At 37.3% G+C, this 19,614-nt stretch overlaps 1 protein-coding gene across 1 annotated transcript in view; it reads right to left on the bottom strand.

The window, feature by feature from the left end:
* Nucleotides 1-19,614, bottom strand: part of USH2A (usherin) — a 743,753-nt gene that overhangs the window by 260,007 nt on the left and 464,132 nt on the right. The window contains exon 40 of the mRNA XM_042925179.1: nt 134-284. Coding sequence (XP_042781113.1) covers nt 134-284 — 151 coding nt within the window. The remainder of the gene's footprint in view (nt 1-133; nt 285-19,614) is intronic.

Raw genomic sequence — 19,614 nt, forward strand, 5'->3', positions numbered from 1 at the left:
TAAAAAAAAAAAAAAAAGGTGGCCTTTATTTGTTGCGAATGAGAACTGACCTATTCACAAATTAAGGTAAAGTAAGTTATGTCCATAACATATAATCCAGGTGACAGGAGGATAGACAAAGTTACAGGCTCACTCTAGATATCCATGGGTGGAGTGGCCGGGCCTCATCTGGAGTTGGTATCTGGGAGAGCCGGGAGCGTTGTTACGAGCTGGTGTAGACCAGACAACCTGAAGACTGGTTGGAGTGGCAGATGAAAGCCTCGGAGGCAACACGCCATCTGGAGCTGTCGAAAAACACAGATGAATTAGAGCAGAGAAAACTGTGGAGAACATATGTTGGATGGAATCGAAATGCTCCATATACTGGAAAAACTGTTCCTCAGGATCAACAACAATGTTAAACATGGTCCATTTAATTTAACATTTTCATTCCTGAACTACTGTACTTCCTTATTGTTCATTTCAACACAATTACGTTAGTATTTCAACCTGAAAAGCCAGCCCCCAAACAGCAAGACAAATGAACATGCAGCACATCCCCACCTGTACTTCTGTTTATCTAATTGAAAACATGTAGGGAACTTAGTGAACCAAATATTAAAGTAACTTTTTAAATTAACTCTTTCCTCAGCAATCAAGCAATCAAACAGTGAAGGAGTCCAGATCTTTTCTTTCTCTCATCGATTATCACCCATTGCCACTTAATCCCGCTTCTACTCATGATCACAACTGGCTTTCTTTCTTTTTTTTTTTTTTTTTTTTTGGTGTTTTGAGGATGGTTTATTAAAATTGTATTTTCTACAATATTAAGTACACACGGTTGGCTGAAAATAGCACATTGCAGATGTAATTCTCACTTAACGAAAACATAAAAACTGAAGTTCCTTCCCCATGTGCTTTATACAGTCAGTTTCCCTTATTCAAATACGTGGTGAGTTGAAGCATACATGTTGCTTTTCCTAGTCTGGTTGAATCTCTGGCAAATTTTTCCTGAATTCAGCCTGTCTGCTTGATATAATCTATCAGGGAACTCTATTTGAATAGTTCTACGAGGTCTAACAGGAATGAAGAAAACTAAAGTCCATTCGACTTAAAAAAAATGACAAGATGAGTCTGATTACTAAATTAATTTTTCCAACAGGTATAACTTGAATGAAACTATCATATAAAAATTTGTTCCAAAGCTAGTCAGAAGCAAAGCTCTGTGACTTCAGGAGAATCAAGAATCACCTAATGGCTCTCAGCGTATGTTTCTTACCTTTGGGATGGGGATAGTTTTCCTTTGCAGGATTGTTCGGAAAATCAGAAGTGATGTAAATAAAGCACCTTGTTTTGGGTCCTGGTAATGATGAGTTAGTTGTTGTTTTTGTGGTGATGATGATGATGATGATGACGACATAGGACTGATCTGAACTTTCTTTAGCATAATTTAAGTGCTAAGATACTGTAAGTTTTCAGGAACTTCCTAATTTTAATATAAGCTTCTTTTTTAAAAAGTTTATTTATTTCTTTTTGAGGGAGAGAGAGAGAGAGCACAGGCACAAACAGCAGAAGGGCAGAGAGAAGGAGAGACAGAATGCCAAGTAGGTTCTGCACCATCGGCACAGAGCCTGATGCAGGGCTCGAACCCATGAACTGTGAGATTATGACCTGAGCTGAGATCAAGAGTCGAATGTTTGAACAACTGAACCTTCCAAGTGCCCTGTAATGTAAGTTTCTAATTGCCAAGGATTACTAGAAGCCATTGGTGAGGAAGGAGAAGGGATTACAATAATTAAAAGTTCATTTTCAACTTCTTTTTATACACAACCTTACGTAGTGTGTGATTTTATATACTTTCCCCCTCAGGAGAACCTGCCTGTGAACTAGGAAGCTAATGAATGGCCAGTGATGGGAAAAGACGAATTACATGATGTGATTCATCAATCTGTTGTAAGGGTCGAGTTCATCGATAATCCACTAATTTATTCAATAAGCATTTATTGAGCCTCTACTCTGTGCAAAGTATTCTGTGTGTGGAGGGGGAATAACACCGAGTAAAACAGATATGGCCCTTGACCCTATGGAACTTACATGTAAACAGAGGGAACAAGCATTAAGCAAATGGGTACCTAAGATCATACCGGGTAGATAAGCTCAAGAGAAAAATAAAGCAGGGTAAGGGAAGAGAAAATGAAAGGGAGTGTGCCATTTTATTGTTAAGTAACAATTCAGATTGGATAGGAAAGCCATAGGAAGAACATGTCATTAGGTGACATTTGAGCAGAGACCTCAGTGACCATGAAAATGTCTGGAGGAAGGGCAACCCAGCCACAGAGGGCAGTAAGCACAAGGGCAGTGAGAGGGGGAAGTACTAGTTGTGTTTAAGGCACAGTGGAGACACCTAAGTGGCTGGAAATAGGCCAAGGAGAGGGAAAGGAAAAGAGGTTGGAGGGACAGGCAGGGTCTAGATCCCTCCAGATGCCTTCTAGTTCTAGGCTTTGAAAATCATACTAAAGACTTTGGGTTTCATTTGAAATGGATTTGTAGGCCATTGCAGGGTTTTAATACAGGACACGCCATAATTTGGAACCTATAAAGACTACTCTATGCTAATGGGGGGGTGAGGGTAGACAAGAGAATCACCTGTTATAGCAATCCAGGTAAAAGATGACAATAGCATGTGACAGCAGCAGAGGTGGTGATATATTGTGCTGACCAAGTGAGTATGGATGGTATTTTGCTAACAGAAAATAAGGGAGTGAAAGATGATGTCAGTGTGTTTAGCCTAACTGTCCAGGTGAGTGGTGGTGCTATTACTGATCTGAGGAACGCTGAGGGGAGAAATCAGTTATGGGGCGGGGGTGGGGTGGGGTGGGTGGGTATCAGTTCTGTTTCGCCCATGTTACATGGGAAAGGCATAAATTCATCTCTAGTGGGGACATCAAGGAAGAAGTGGGAGGTATGAGTTTGGATAAGAGTTGTGGATGAAGGCGTGTGGTATGTAACAGCTGAGATTTGATGAAATAACCTAGGAGGTGAATGTAGGTAGAGTGAGTGCAGAAGAGGTCTGTGAACTGAACCATGAGGTCCCCCAACATTTTGAGGTCAGGAGGACGGTTCTACCACAAAGGAGGCATAAAGGAGTGGTCAGTGAGGGAGGACAACTTAGAGAAGGTGTAGCCTGCAAGTCAAGTAAAGAAAGCATATCAAAAAGGACTGATCAACTCTGCGAAACATGCTGACAGTTTAAGGCATGAGACTGAGAATTATATTTTGCATTTGGCCAAACACTGGAGGTGTTTGGTGACCTTGCCAAGAATAGATGTGTGCAGTGATGGGTGTGGCAGCATGACTGGAGATGGTTGAGGAGACAATGAGAGGGCAGAGAAGGAGGAAATAGTGAGTACAGGCAACTCTTCTGAGGGATTTTGTTCTAAAGGGGAGTAGAAAATAGGGCAGCATTTAAAGAAGCTTATGTAATTAAGGAAGGTGTTCTAAAAACTGGGAGATGCTAAAGCATATACACACTTACTAGAAAGATCCGGAAGATATTTGGGGAAATGATGTAGCAGAAGGAAGAGTAATGGCCAGAGCAAATTCCTTGTGTTGGGAGAGACAGAGAGATAAGCCAGGGCACAAGGGCTGTTGAATAGAGCAGGAATGGTACACCCATTGTGCAGAAGCAAATGCAGGGACAGGCAATTCAGAGAGAGAGGTAGATTTATTGATGGAAAGACACCAAGGATCTCTTCTGATGGACTCCATTTTCTCAGTGAGCAAAATAAAAGCAAAGACATCAACTCAGTGCTAATGTGTGAGAGGGAATCACATGCTTTAAGAGAGATGAAACGAGAGGCGCCTGGGTGGCTCAGTCAGTTGAGCACCTGACTCTTGGTGTTGGCTCTCCGGTCATGATTTCATGGTTTCATGGGATCATGCCCCACATAGGGCTCGAATTCTCTCTCTCCCTTTTTCTTTGCCCCTCACCTGCTTGCTCTCTCTCTCTCTCTCTCTCTCAAAAAATAAACAAACAGTAAAACAAAAACAAAACAGAGAAATGAAATGGTATGAAATTGCTCCCTCAGTTAGTAGCCTAGGAAATGCAGAACTGTTGTCCAGGGCCTCGTATCCCATTATCCACTGCTAATAAAGACTTACTACCTGATAATTTATCAGTGAGCACAAATAGGTTTAACACTGATTATCTCTTATTTGCTATATGTTTTTTTAACTGATTCATAATAAACGAACATACATTGAGAGAGCATGGGCGATAAGTAAAGTACAAAATTGTGTACAATGTAGCACAGTCATGTCCCTAATTTGACTGTTTTCTTATCTAATTTTTCTGTGTCAAGGAGTGTAATATCATCAACAACCCAAATTCGGAAAAAAAAAAAAAAAACAGTTTGGATAAGTCATGGACATGAAAAAATTAGAGCTTTAAATATATACACAAAAATCCATTCATGTGTTAAAAACTGCATTACCATGCTGTTAAGAAGGGAGAATTGCCCCAAACTTAGGCTCCCTAATAGTAATATAGTATCCTGGGTTCTTTTCTGAGTGTTAACATCAAAAAAAGCACCCCATTAAATTGGTCATACTCTGCTTGTATAAAATTGCAAAATATTTCCAAACAGAGTGATCATCTTATATTATTTACATACAACTATTCATTTTGTCTGCTTCTGGAAACACTGACTTCTGGAAACCTTTCCTTCCCCTTTGGTTAACCCCTTTTATCCTAGACCTATTCCGTAGAGGCTCCTTAGCACCAAAGCAATAACTGGCAACTATAGCCATAATTCCACCTCTGGTTCCTTAACACAAGAGCCGTGTATCTATCAGCTTGATATATTGTCTCCAAGATGCTATGTTGCTCGAAAAGCTTCTCTCGAGTTTAATATGACCCTCACGGGGCAAGCACTCCACAGACAACCTCCTGAATCAACACGTCTTGTCCAGTAAATACTAATTCTACACGGCAAGTGGGTAAAACAGCTACCCCAATCTATAAATCCAAAGGAAGGGAGTTTTTAAATAAAATTTCAAATTTAACCTTTTTTGGAAGGCAAAATGAATACAACACATTAAGCCATAAATTAAATCACGGGTTGGATGAGTCTAGATGCTATAATCTTTTAAATGTATGATTTTATTAAACTTTTAAATGATGTGCACTTGTGGACTCTTCTCTGTCTAAAAAAAACCCCAAAACAAACAGCATTCCCTAAACTTTTGCTCCTTACAAATTTATAGATCTCTGAGGGGAGCTCTAAAAAGCAAAAACAGAAGCTTTTTTCTTTTTTCCATGTGACTGGTGACTACCAAGTTTGCAGTGGTCAGAAGAGGAAACTTTTGGGGAGAAAATGAATTCAATATACTTCTCATATGCACCAATTTCTCAGGACAGTTACTAACTTGTTACAGTGTGTTTTTGTGTGTATGTGTGTGCATTTAAAATACTGGAATAAAATACTGCATTAAAATATAGAAGAAATCTATGTTTTGTATTAAACTCAAATCTATAATAAAATATATCAGGGGCACCTGGGAGGCTCAGGTGGTTGTGTCCAACGCTTGGTTTCGGGTCAGGTCATAATCTCACGGCTTGTGAGATCGAACCCCACGCTGGGCTCTGCGCTGACAGTGTGAGGTCTGCTTAAGATTGTCTCTCTCCCTCTCTCTCTGCCCCTCCCCTGATTGCTGCCTCTCTCTCTCTCTCTCTCTCTCTCTCTCTCTCTCTGTCAAAATAAATAAACATTAAAAAATATACATCAAATGCCACTCTGCACAAGATTCTTTGCTGGGGGAGGGGAAAGGGCAGGTAGAGAGAAACAGGGGTTTAGACCATCTACTTTATATTTAGTAGAGAGATAAGACATGACTTAAATACTATAACACAGAATGTGTAAATAGCATAGAAGACATATTAGTGCTTCCAGAGTTTCAGAAGTCGGAAACTCACATCCAAATGTGTACAGGTCCTTGCCTTTCAAAGGAACAGGCCTTGAAAGGGCATTGCCACGGGAGCACTGTCAGATTGTTCAAATCGGGTAATTGTGTTCTCAGCCTGATTCCAGGGCCTAGAACTTCATCAACTCTGCCCATGCTTATTCCGAGCCTACATGATGCTTCTTCCTGGCTTCACTTGGAATCTGGCTCCAGCCTTGCCCATACTACCCCCTTCTCCCTCCACTCCCCCCACTTTCGAGGTTAGATTGTTGACATCCCCATTCAGGTTCCCCTGTTTACATAACAGGAGAGAAACCACGTCCTTTTTATCTACATGCATCCTGGCTGCACGATCGAACGGCCTGGCATGTATTCAAAATCCTTGCATTACACACTTCCTCCCATTTTCTGAAATAGCTATACATGAGCAAGGACTTTAAATTCTAGTTTCCAGAATGGAAAATTAAAGTTCAGACACATACATTGAGTCGTTGAGTCATGAACAAATTGAAAACAGAAGGCAAGACTCAATTTCCAGTCAGTAAACCATATGTCATTAAAAAAAGATATTAATTATGAGGAATATGCAGATGTGCTAACAAATGGACAGTCAACCTTGAGCACAAGGATGTACAAATAGAGCAGCATTAAATAGTGGCAAGTAGATTAAAATAGATTTCATGTTTGCAAAACAGTTTCTCATAAAATCTGACTTTCTGAACACATACTTTGTGCCAGGTTGTTTTTTTTTAAACATAATTATTTCTAATCCTAAGAATTACACTACAGAATTGTGGTGTTATCTCTTTGTAGTATAGATAAAGAGTCTGAAGCTCAGAGAGGTTGCATCTTTTATCTCAAACCCCACAAAAAAAAGTCGTTACTGGCAGGATAAGGACTTGGTGCTCTGAATTCTATACGGCAAAACAGCACATTACAGTATGTGACTGATCCTAGATGATAAATATTAAATTTTTTAAGTGAGCACAAAAGTAAACCATTTATAATAGTAAGTACATTCATTTTTGTAAAGATTGGGGTTATTTTTTTCTCTAAGTCATATCCTTAAACAGTTCTTTCCTGGTCTTGTTCATCCCCCACAAGGAACCTGATACAGAACTACTTATGTGAATTCACTAGTTCTCTGAAATTAGCCAAAGCCCCCAGAAATTCAGTGAAATACAAAATGGAGTCTTCATGTTAGTAAGAAAAATATATTAGAAAAATTAAGTGTTATCGATAGGTATGCCATGGAATTTACTTTTGACTGTAGAATGCTAAAAATACAACAAGAGCATTTTAACTGTGGAGTGCAGGTAGCTTAAAGGCCACCACCAAATACAGGATTCTTGCCTAAAACATCCCAGACAGGTGACATTCAGGCCTCTGTGTGTTCATTTCCAGTGACAGGAAAATAGCTGTTTTGCACGTTGCCTCATGACATTATTGGACATTTCTTATTGTTGGTGTGCTCCTTCTGATTCAGAACTAAAAAAATTATATCACTTCTACAACACTTAGGGTGAATATAATCTTTTGTCCACATCAGGACCTCTGAGAGTGAAACAGCATACTGTAAATAATTAACAGGGCTTAATTAAGCTGTGGCAGTTATAAATTGCAACTAGCATGGGCAATGGGTGCTGGCCATGCTAACACTGTACTCTTTAGGACCCTGTCTTAGTCATACTAACCCCTGAGAACAAGCCTCTACCACCATCATGGGACAGAACTTCAGGCATGATTAAGTGGTTGTCTTCTCCTCCGCTGAAGTTCCCCATTTCAGGCTACACATTGCTGCTTCCTCCAACCAGTTTCCAGGATTCCTCAACCATTATCTAGCCATGGTACCTGACTTGGAAGTGTTCTAATTTGATAACATATCTTCAAAAATATGAAGCCTTATACCTAAACTAAACACTCTGTGCATTCTGACCAGAGTATATCACAGGGAAGCTCCTAACTTTCCTTTCCTCAAGGGATGTTGCTAAAAACTCACTAAGAATCTTAATTCTGGTCTGCTTAATATTGGAGTTCATCAATGTTATTCAGATTGGCTGTATAGTTGATTCAAAATGATCTTATGGATAGGTAAAAATGAAAGATCAATCATTTTCCAACAAGTACGCAGATTCTGAGAGGAATGTTATTAAAGAAACAAAGTATTTAAGGGGATACTGTAGTGTCCAGCAGAGTGCTTCCTTTACAGAAGATGTCCTACAAAAATGTATGGATGGATGAATGAATGGGTAGATAGATGGACTTGTTGGTAGAGCATGAGATCTGCAGAAAAATATCTTTCCCCTCTGACTCAATAATTCTTAGGTTCCACCCCACATTTTCCATTTACAAATAAAACCTCAATTACCTGAAAATGAATAATTTTTTAGCATAAAAGACTAATTGTTTGGAGAGTACTAACACAGCAGCGATATCAAGTTAGATCTGAAATACTACTTTATAGTACATTCACTTTATCATTTATTTGTCTCAATGCCCCATATCGCGGATGTGCAAACTGAGGTTAGAAAGGTCAAACAACCAATCTGAACTATATGACTAACAAAATGGCAACGTACAGCCTCACGTGTCTGTTGTTTCCAAGACTGTAATTCATCTCTCAACACCAACTTGAATCTTAAATTTAAGTCTAACCGTGGCTTTTCCCCATAACACCAAAGTAATGGTAATATAAATTACTTAAAAGCAGAGATCTTATTTTTTGTGTCTTATGTAACCTAGGGCACTGACAAAATTTTGAGAATTTAGTATTGCTTATCAAAGAAATGTTAAACAAATGCTAACAATCAGTTTCTATAGAGTTAACACGACCCCTTTTTTAAAGTATGTATTTATGTATTACATGTTTATGACAGAAAATTTGAAAATTACCAACCAAAGAAAGCAGGCATACATAATTACATGACCTGGAGATATCCATTCTTACACTATTCTAGATTATCTCACCTGTCTTCTATACAGGTGTATCCATACATAATATTTTTAAATGATTAAGCTAAATATGTTAAATAAATTATTTTGTAAACTTTGCTTTACAATATTAGGTGAAAACTCTATGCTATTGACTCATGTTTTGGTAACATGACTTTACAAAATAATTGCAGGTGATATTTTTATAGATATGGAATGTTAACAAAGCTGATATTGATGGATCAAAAACTTGATTGATTTGAAATACCTATATATATTGATTGTATCATATATATACATTAACATACAGTGTTATATTAGTCTCAGGTATACAATACAATGATTTAATAATTCTGTATATTACTCAGTTTTCACCATGATAAGTATACTCATCATCTGTCAGCAAGCAACATTATCACGATATTATCGGCTATATTCCCTATGTCGTACTTTTTATCTCTATGAATTACTCATTTTGTAACTGGAAGTTTGTACCTCTTAATTCCCTTTATCTGTTTCACCTATCCCCTGACCCACCTCCCCTCTGGCAACCACCAGTTCTGTTTGTTTGTTTCTTAAATTCCACTTAAGGGTGAAACCACATGCTTATTTCACTTAGCATTATACTCCCTAGGTTCATCCATGTTGTTGCAAATGGCAAAGTCTTATTCTTTTTCATGGCTGAGTAATACTCCATTCATCTTCTTTATTCACTAATCTATAGATGGACTCTTGGGTTGTTTCCATATCTTTGCTATTGTAAATAATCCTACAATGAACCTAGGGTGCATACAGCTTTTTGAATTAGCGTTTTCATTTTCTGTGCGTAAATAGCCAGTAGTGGAAATGCTAGGTCATATGGTATTTCCATTTTTAATGTTTTTCTCTATTCTGTTTTCTACAGTGGCTGCACCAATATGCATTCCCACCAACAGGAGAAGGCAGTTGGCTATACTCATGGGAGTATTGGGGGCTAGATAATTAAAGCCAAAACATGGACTATAATTAAAATATTAAAAATAGGTTTACTGGCTATTTAATATTTCTTAGTTTCTAAAATGTTTGTTAACGCATTTTGGTCAACTAAAACTTTTTAAAATCTTTGATAAGCTTTTTATTACATCAGATAGTCCTGAATATTTTGGGCAACTGCCACTCTCTTATTTGAGTCTGGTTAGCTCTTTAAACATTTTTAACTTAAATGGCTTATTACCAACTTCTTGAAATGTTTTTATTTAGAGTTTATTTTAGCTAAATCATAGAACAAATGTCTGTGCACTGGTAAAGAGCCATCAGACCTGAGTTCAAATACTGATTCAGCTATTTAGTTGTTGAACAAATACCTTAACCTCTCTGTGCCTCAGTTTTCTCATCAATACAATAAGGATAAAAACTTCATAGAGTTGAATTGCAAGGATTAAATAAGACAATGTCTTATTTACATAATAAAACAAGGTAGACACTGTAAATACTATATGTTTGCTATTGTTATGATCCTGAACTTGTCTGTTATTCACACCATCATGAACACCTTCATAGATTATTCCATAGAACACACTTTAGGCAAGTGCCACTGAGTTTATTAGTCTCACTCACTTTATTACTATTTAGTGGCTAAAACAGTCTAACCAATCACTTTATAGCCCACACCACAGCAAAGATTGTATACGTGATAGAAATTCATTATGTTTGGGAAATTGTTATGTTCATGGTTGATTGTAAGCTACTTGAGGACAAGGAGTGTACATTATTATTTGTTTTCTGTTTTTAATTTTCTTCCCCAGCCTTGACAACTTTGCAGTGCGCTCTCTCTCAATGATTATTTGCAACAACAATCATAATTCTGAAAGAAGTAGATCTGATCCTGCACTATTTTGTAAGCACTTTAAACATTCACAATATTTAGAAAATGCATGTTCTGATGATACCCATTAAAGAGCTTAAAGTGCCCAGCTATCTTAATTTTGATCAGCTTAGTAACTGATTTTTACCTCATCAAACAGATGAGCCATGAAACTGAAGATCTCATTACATTTTAGTCAAAAAGACTGGAAAAATATTTTTCATTCATAATTTATAATTAACATTCCCCCTTATCTTGTAATATCTAAAATATCCCCTTGATATAAGTAGTATTATTTCCCTCATTTTATAGATAAATGTACATTTAGAGATATTAAATATCTCTGGTTGGCTCAGATCCAGAGATTGTGCATTTAACCACACCCTACTTTATATAAGGAGAATTAACGTTAGGCTGGGAGTCATATGATCTGAAGGTAAAGTTTATTTTGTTTTATTTTATGGAGATAAAGTTTAATTTTGAGAAGAGGAGAACTTATTGAGATGTTTTGGTGACCCAGAAATTGTCAAAAGCTTAGAAAACTAAACTAAATACATTAGCATATGTTAAAATATTATGAAACATAATATTTAGGCTAATTAAGAAAACTCTTGAATTTTCATTTCAAAACATAATCACAATTAACATTTAAATGCACCTACATTTCTCATTTGATCTTACAAACATACCATGAATTAAATGGTGTGGGCATTGCATTACTTTTACAGTCCCTTGTGATCGCCCAAATTGCCAGCCTGGGACAATGTATTTTGATTCAAAACTCGATCTTATTTCCTGTTGACTAAGTAGCCTCCAAGCTTAAATATTGGAAGTACAGAAGGACTGAAATGTGTGATAAAGTTGTATTAATATTTTCATACTCCCTGAAAAATTCATCTACGCTTCCTCCTCTCTTCCCTTCCCATCATGGTCCTGGGGGTTGTGTACGTGGCACAGAACACACCAGCCACAGTCTCCACCTCTATGGGCATGAAAATATTGTCAAGTGTTGGAAGACTGGCACTGAAAAAATACAAAACCTGTGTGGTTAAATATGTACAAAGTGCTTAAGAGGAGAATGTCATGCCGCAAGAGATTATTAGAAAAGGCTGGCTTGACATTGGCTGAAAGAGCTAAGCTTCTCTAAGGAAGTGGTATTGAAACTAGAAGGAATAAGATTCTGCTGAGCTAGTATGGACCAGCACCTGTAAGTTGATATAGAGGTAGAACTTATCTGTTGGAGAAACTCAGAGAAGGTTATTAAAGGTGGCATGTGCTCTATTGGAGGGTCTTGGAGGCCAGGTAAGGAGTCTGAAATTTATACTAAGAAGACAGAAAATCCTCCTCTCATTGACATTATTCAGTTTAGTTTTGTAAGATATTTTTGGGGGGGGGGGAAGGAATGGTGGGGCTACTGTATTAACTGTTGAATTGGCTGGATTGGATTCTGAAACTGATAAATAGATTTATCATTTATTTACATGACTTATTTTGATTTTTTTTATAAAAGTTGAGTGCAAAATATGAAAACAATCCAATACAATTTTTAATTTACCCCTGCATATCCAGGGACTAACACAGAGCCTGGCACATAGAAGAAGCCCTATTTTTAATGATTGCATCTAGTTGGAGGACTTCAAATATCATCTATGTGCATGAACTTCCAAATGTTTATCTCTAGTATTTCCAACTATTTGGTTTCCTTAGATTTATTTTGAAAAAAATTTTTTTAACGTTTTATTTATTTTTGAGACAGGGAGAGACAGAGCATGAACAGGGGAGGGGCAGAGAGAGAGGGAGACACAGAATTTGAAACAGGCTCCAGGCTCTGAGCTGTCAGCACAGAGCCCAATGCGGGGCTCGAACTCACGGACCGCGAGATCATGACCTGAGCCGAAGTTGGCCTCTTAACCGACTGAGCCACCCAGGCGCACCTCCTTAGATTTATTTTGTATAGACCATGCTCATCCAGGTCAATTAAGAATAAACACTCATGTCATTAGAGTCCCAAAAAGAGAGGAAAAAAAAACACTCATTGATTTTATAATTATTCACCTACCTAATTCCCCAAGTAATTTTAAAACACTTAGAAAACACAAGAAAACATGGCTAAATAATGAAGAGAAAGGATCAGAAAATTATACTACAAAACCTAGGCTGAGGTTAGCTATTGTTGTCAAGCACAAGATTCATTTCTGAGATGTGTGAGAACCAAGGTACAACCAAAAAAAGGAATATGATGAGTTATCAGTGGATAAATATTTAAGTTATTTTAAGAACTTTTCAATTTTATAAAACTATTTGACATTTATTTTTATTTTTTTAAAGTTTTTATTTATTTTTTTAAAATTTTTTTAAACATTTATTTATTTTTGAGACAGAGAGAGAGCATGAGCAGGGGAGGGTCAGAGAAAGAGGGAGACACAGAATCTGAAACAGGCTCCAGAATCTGAGCTGTCAGCACAGAGCCCGACGTGGGGCTTGAACCCACGGACCACGAGATCATGACCTGAGCGAAGTCAGACGCTTAACCGACTGAGCCACCCAGGCACCCCATAAAGTTTTTAATGTTTATTTATTTTTGAAAGACAGAGAGAGACAGAGCACAAGCAGGAGAGGAGCAGAGAGAGAGAGAGAGAGAGAGAGAGAGGGAAACACAGAATCCGAAGCAGGCTCCAGGCTCTGAGCTGTCAGCACGTAGCCCAATGCGGGGCTCGAACTCAGGAACCTTGAGATCATGACCTAAGCTAAAGTTGGACGCTTAACCCACTGAGCCACCCAGGCGCCCCAAAACTATTTGACTGTTAAAGAATTGTTTTCAGGTTATTCTTTTTCTCCCATGTTTTCATTTTATGGGATTTAAGGAACCGGGTCAACAATGGATTCTAATTATTTAATGAAATAATTTGCAGTTTTACAAAATGAGAGAATGGCTGTAAATCAATTAATTTTTCTGAATTCTAAAAATGACTCCTTATAATAGCTCATCAAATAAATAGGATACTACTTTGTGCTTAAAACAGGCAACCTTAACAACCTTGACATAGTTGTCTTACCTCATTGTTTGCAAACACATATTGTCCTAGTGTATTAGCAATCTCCCCTCTCCCAAAGTAAAATCAAGCTCTGAGTACCCCCGATTCATTCCAGTGTTTCCTGGAGATTTCCAAGGGCCATCCAGAACTTGCAGTAAATGCAATTATAAACAACAACAAAATGGCAGCCACAGCCTTCAGCTTCATGAGGAAATGCACTATATCTATCCCAGCAGTCTTTCTAGCCCAGGAACTAGGAGTATGCCTGGCAACTAGAAAGAATTCAGTAAATGTTTTTTGAATGAATGAAAGTTGAACAAAGTTCAGAGTTTTGGTCAAGATTTTGATTTTATTATATTAAGGGTTTTTAACAAATTGACAACTTTAATGACTTCGGTTAACTGCCTCATAAAAGATGCTAACGTGTTGATATTCATTAGTAAAGATAAACATACCAAAATAGTAAAGTCAATTTTGAGTATTTATTTTATACCAGGCACTGAACTAAATGCTTTATACAAATCATCACATTTAAGGGGCGCCTGGGTGGCTCAGCTCAGTCGGTTGAGCCTCCGACTTCGGCTCAGGTCATGATCTCATGGTTTGTGAGTTTGAGCCCCGCGTCAGGCTCTGTGCTGACAGCTAGGAGCCTGGAGCCTGCTTCGGATTCTGTGTCTCCCTCTCTCTCTGCTCCTCCCCCACTTGTGCTCTGTCTCTCTCTGTCTCAAAAATAAATAAACATTAAAAAATTTTTCTTTAAATTGTCACACTTAATCCACATAATAGTCCTATATGTAAAGCGAGGTGGGTCAAGAAAAGGAGGCTTAGACGAAGTTTTAGTCTATTCGGTTGCTATAACAAAATATTATAAACTGGATACATTTATTTCTCACAGTTCTGGATGCTGGGAAGACCACGATGAATGCACTCGTGGATCTGGTGTCTGGGGAGAGCCCACTTGCAGATTCATGGATGGTGTCTTCCTGTTATGTTTTCACATGGTGGAAGGGGGACAAGGCTTCTTTTGTAAAGGTATTAATCCTATTCATGAGGGCTCCACCCTCATGCCCTAATTACTTCCCAAGCTCCCACCTCCTAACACCCTCACATTGGGTGTTAGGCTTCAACAAGTGAATCTTGGGAAAACTCAACTATTGGGGCCATAGCAGACATGATATGTGACTTACATGAGGCCATACAGATAATAAGTAGTTGAGTTACTGTTTGAACCCAGCAACCTGTCTCCAAAACCTAATTTTCTTACTGTTATCTTAAATAATGCCTTTTATAGTGACCTGGCCAAGCCAAAATCTTGCCCCTCCTCAGAGAAGAGTGTGGCTGCCTCCTTTCTCTGTGTTTTCCCCACCTGCCCCACAGGAGTCTAAGGAACCAGCTGTAAGTCTGGATACAACTTTGAGGAGCAGAGGAATCTCAGAGCCAGGAGGTTCGAAAGGAAGTAAAATATTTTTGAAGTATTTTTTTTCTTTCTTTCTTTTTTTTTTTTTTAATAATTATTCCTTTTAAATCTCAAGGAGGTTTATTTGGAGGTAGACATTTGGAGAGACTGTTTCTGTCCTTCTTTGCCTCAGTCTGTCTCTCCATTTATCAGGATTTTCTTTTTCTCTTACTTGTCAAGGCACCTTTGTTTCTGAAAGCTCCCAGAAAGGTCTCCAGAGAAAAATAGAAAAATAAGATGCATAACAATGGCTATAGGCATTATAGACCCAAACCCAAGAAATGATGACATTTTCTCAAGGTTATTACCAATCTAGTAGAGGAGTATTTAGAACAAAAGCCCTAGGAAGAAAGTGTGTGTGTAAAATAAATTTTTGTAAAAAAAAAAATCTATCATTTACCTTTCAGCTCAGTGACAAAATAAACTGTTTTAGAGTACATGACTGGATAAAATCTGAGGATGGTACATTTGTCTTTGGTCTTTCACTGACTCATTTGGGTCTACCTTTCTGAGGTAAATTCAAAATCTCACCAACATTTCGCTGGTATGAGAATACATCAGTCAAAATTGGTGCAAATACTTGTCAAAAGTTACATGAAACCCAATTGGCAGATCTCTCCTAGCTCTAGTAATTGTTCTTCATGAAATGAAAAATTGTCCCTGTGTTCGCTAAGAATTCTTTAATTAGAATGGAAAAGAAGCAAGGATATCCCCAGTTACAGTTTATAATAGGAGTAATATAGAAAGGGGTGGCAGAGGTGGGTCAAGGGCACCGGAATAAAAAGACACCACTGAATACTAATTGCTGTTGACCATTTTGAGAAACAAAGGATTCCACTTCACATTAGCATCCATAGGACCAAGGCAACATACCTTCAACTCCACCTCCCTTTGTGGTTTAAGATTAAAGTATGGCTTAAAATTACTCTGCAAGACAGTTTCAGTGAATTTGTTAACCAGGAAACATCAGACAGACTGAAGTCATCCTCTGTTAATTTTGAAATACCCCAAAGCTGTGAATGATGTAGCTCATTGTGCTCAAAGAAAAATAGGGATTTTGAATTTCATTAGATACATTATTTGTTCAACTAGAATGTGGAACTGTCACTTTGTCAGACTAATTAGAAGCCCTGAAGTTGGTGGTCATAATGCCCAGAAGAATTTTTTGTTGTCGTTACAATCTCAAACCACCAGCCAAATTGTATTCTTTTCCCTTGTAGATATGCTACATTTAGACACTCTATTTAAGCCCCTGCTTGTGACATTTGAATTCCTCTTAGTATTCCTAAGAGTACTTCTTAGTATTCCTATTATTTTGAATACCATCGTATTCATCCAGATTAGTTTCCAGGCAACATAGATTAAATTCTTTTTCCTTGAGAATCTGATTGCTTGAGCCCTTTAGGTAGAGTGTATCTTCAATCGGAAAAATATTCTAAAATATGTAACAAAAATATTAATGGATTAAGTCTATACTATTTTTAGTTAAAATATTGTTCATTCAGTTCATTTAAAATAATTCCCTGAAGAACCTTACTTTTGTAAAATTTAAAAAAAAATAGATGTGCTCAGCAAGGTTAATGAACAATTTTAACAATGAGTAAATTCAAGCTAAGTCAAAGCCATTCTCTTTATAAGGAGTGCACAAAATATTCCATTGAATGCGTCCAACAAGAACAATAGTTAAAAAACTAACTCAGGTAGTTAAGAAAATAAATGATTGCATTTTAGAACTAGAACCATGACTCTTTCTAACATTGCCACTGAATCTACTATACTGGAAAAACAAGAAGCAAGAAGTTAAGTGATCTTTGAATAGCTTACAAAATTTTCGCCATTTAAGGATGAAAGAACGAAAGGGGATTGGTTATAAAATCATCTTAACGATAGGAGCAGATCTAAAATTCAAGTTGATTAATAAATTACTCAGCTAATAACTAGATCTAGTCTTAAAACACCAAGATTGCATGCAGGACACCCTTTACCTCAATAGGCCATTACTTTCACATTCTCTATTAAGGAAAGTGAAATAAAAGTTATCATTAGGGTAAAAAATGCTGAAAGACTTCTAAGAACTGATTTCAGCCCAGGAAGTAGCAGAAAAGTTGAGAATAAAAAAATGATACTCATTTGACCACAGTCATGATTAATAACTAGATAATTAAGTTCATGTGTAGAAAATCTATAATCACAGTATTAGTGAGTTATTTGTTTTAGTAATTTAGCCACACAATTGCCATCCAGTGTAACATTGGTATTAGAAAGCATATGGCATTAATACCAAGGAATTTTGTCAGTTTCAGGTGAATAAACCTGGGGGAAATTCAGAAGTAAAAAACAAATGTATTAGCATTAATAATGCTTTCTTAATTTATATGTAGCACAAATTAGAATATCTACTTTTGACAAATAGCATAGTAAACAAAACATAGCTTTGCCTAGCTGAAGAAAGCATGGATCACCTCTAATTCTCAAGAATTTTCAATTTTCAATTGAAATTTTCAATTTCAATTAGTAATTTAAAAAATGATTATTTAGTATATTGGACAGACATGATAGGATATCTCCTCCTTCACCTTAAAAGTTTAATTCAAATGTTCCCTATCTACCAGGAATCAGTAGCCATTGAAAAGTGGGAGGCTAATTTGTGGCTATCCAATCTTCTCACATACAATGGGGAGGATATAACTTTTCAATGCAATACGCAATTATTATGTGTCCAGCATTGTCACATTCTTTGCATACATTTATCCTAATTACTTCTCTCAATGTCAACCTGTGACTACTATTTCTCCCATTTTTATAGAAAGAAAAACCTGAGGCAAAGTATAACTGTATAACTTGATCAAGGTCTCATAGCTAGCAAGAGGAGAAATATAGGGGGCACCTGGGTGGCTCAGTAGGTTAAGCGTCCAACTTCAGCTCAGGTATGATCTCACAGTTCGTGGGTTTGAACCCCACAACAGGCTCTGTGCTGACAGCTCAGAGCCTGGAGCCTGCTTCAGATTCTGTGTCTCCCTCTCTGTCCCTCTTTTGCTCATGCTCTCTCTCTCTCTCTTAAAAATAAGTAAATAAACATTAAAAAAAAAAAGAGGAGAAATTTAGTTTTGAACCCAATATGGTTGATTTTAGAATCCATGCTCTTAATCACTAGGATAATTTACTTGTGTGTGAGTGTGAGTGTGCATATGTGTGTACAGGTTACAGATCAATGGAGGAGATATAGAAAATGATATTCATATCATGTTATTCTTATCTTGAATACTACATTTTTTTCCTCAAGCAACTTTTAATCTCATAGTTTTTCTGGACTAAGAATTTGCAAGTGCTGTCTTTCTTTTCTGAGAGAGCATTGACAAAAAGGTAAAAGTTAACTTTAGTTGATGAAGAATGTTTCACTTTTCATAAAACCTAGCTACACGAGAAGTAATTTAATCTAATCCTTTCTGAGAACATCTCTCAAATATATTTAAATCTTACCTATTTCAGAGTAGCCTGCATCCATTCACTAGTTACACAATAAGACTGGTCATGTCACCATCAGACATAGTAACAGAAATTACTGTATGTTTTATTAAAAACCTATATTTGTCTCTCTCTCTTTTTTATCCCAAAGTCTAATTTAGTTGTTGTTCCCTTAGGTACAAAGTACACAGTTCATAATTCATTTGATATAAAATGTCAGTTTAGATTCTTGCCTGTCTTTGATAAATGAGAAAAAACATGTACATTTCAATTTCCTCAATGCCAGAACAACCAGGAACAACCCCCTGTTGTGCTTCTCAAAGACCTTTGTGTTAAATTAAACATCAAGATTCTGAAACTGTGGGGAAGGATATTTCCAAGACAGAGAGTACAAGTACATGAGACAGAGGGAGACAGCTGATGCTTTTCCTACCAGTCGAGTGATATCCCCCAAAGAGCACCTTTGATCCTCAAATTAGTCCTCACTTATAATTTAATATACCACAACCAGTCTGCTGTTTCCTTACATTTAGCTTTAAGAGGCAGTTGTTAGAATCATCAGGGAAAATAAAAATTTAGACGTTTGGAGGTTGGTTTAATTTCCAAGTTAACTAGTGACGGGTTATGTGTATTTTGTGCTCGTTACATATCATACTTTATATTCTCCAAACAAATCATCAAGTGCCTACTCCTGTGCCGCCTGATCTTCTCAGTGTGTGTCCATCCTTTGCCCTCTACCAAAACCCATTGAGGATGGTTATGGGATTATAAACTCCCTTTCCAGATGAACAAATTGAGGCCTTGGGAGGAGATGACTTCCTTGAGATCACACAATCGGTAAATGGAAACACTGGGGATGGTGGGTGGTGATGTAGTTAAAATTCAGATAGTTGGACAGACACAGCAGCCTATGTGCTTAACAAATGCACAACGGAAGAGACATG

The sequence above is a fragment of the Panthera leo genome, chromosome F3 (genome assembly GCF_018350215.1).
Source record: "Panthera leo isolate Ple1 chromosome F3, P.leo_Ple1_pat1.1, whole genome shotgun sequence".
NCBI classification, from domain to species: Eukaryota; Metazoa; Chordata; class Mammalia; order Carnivora; family Felidae; genus Panthera; species Panthera leo.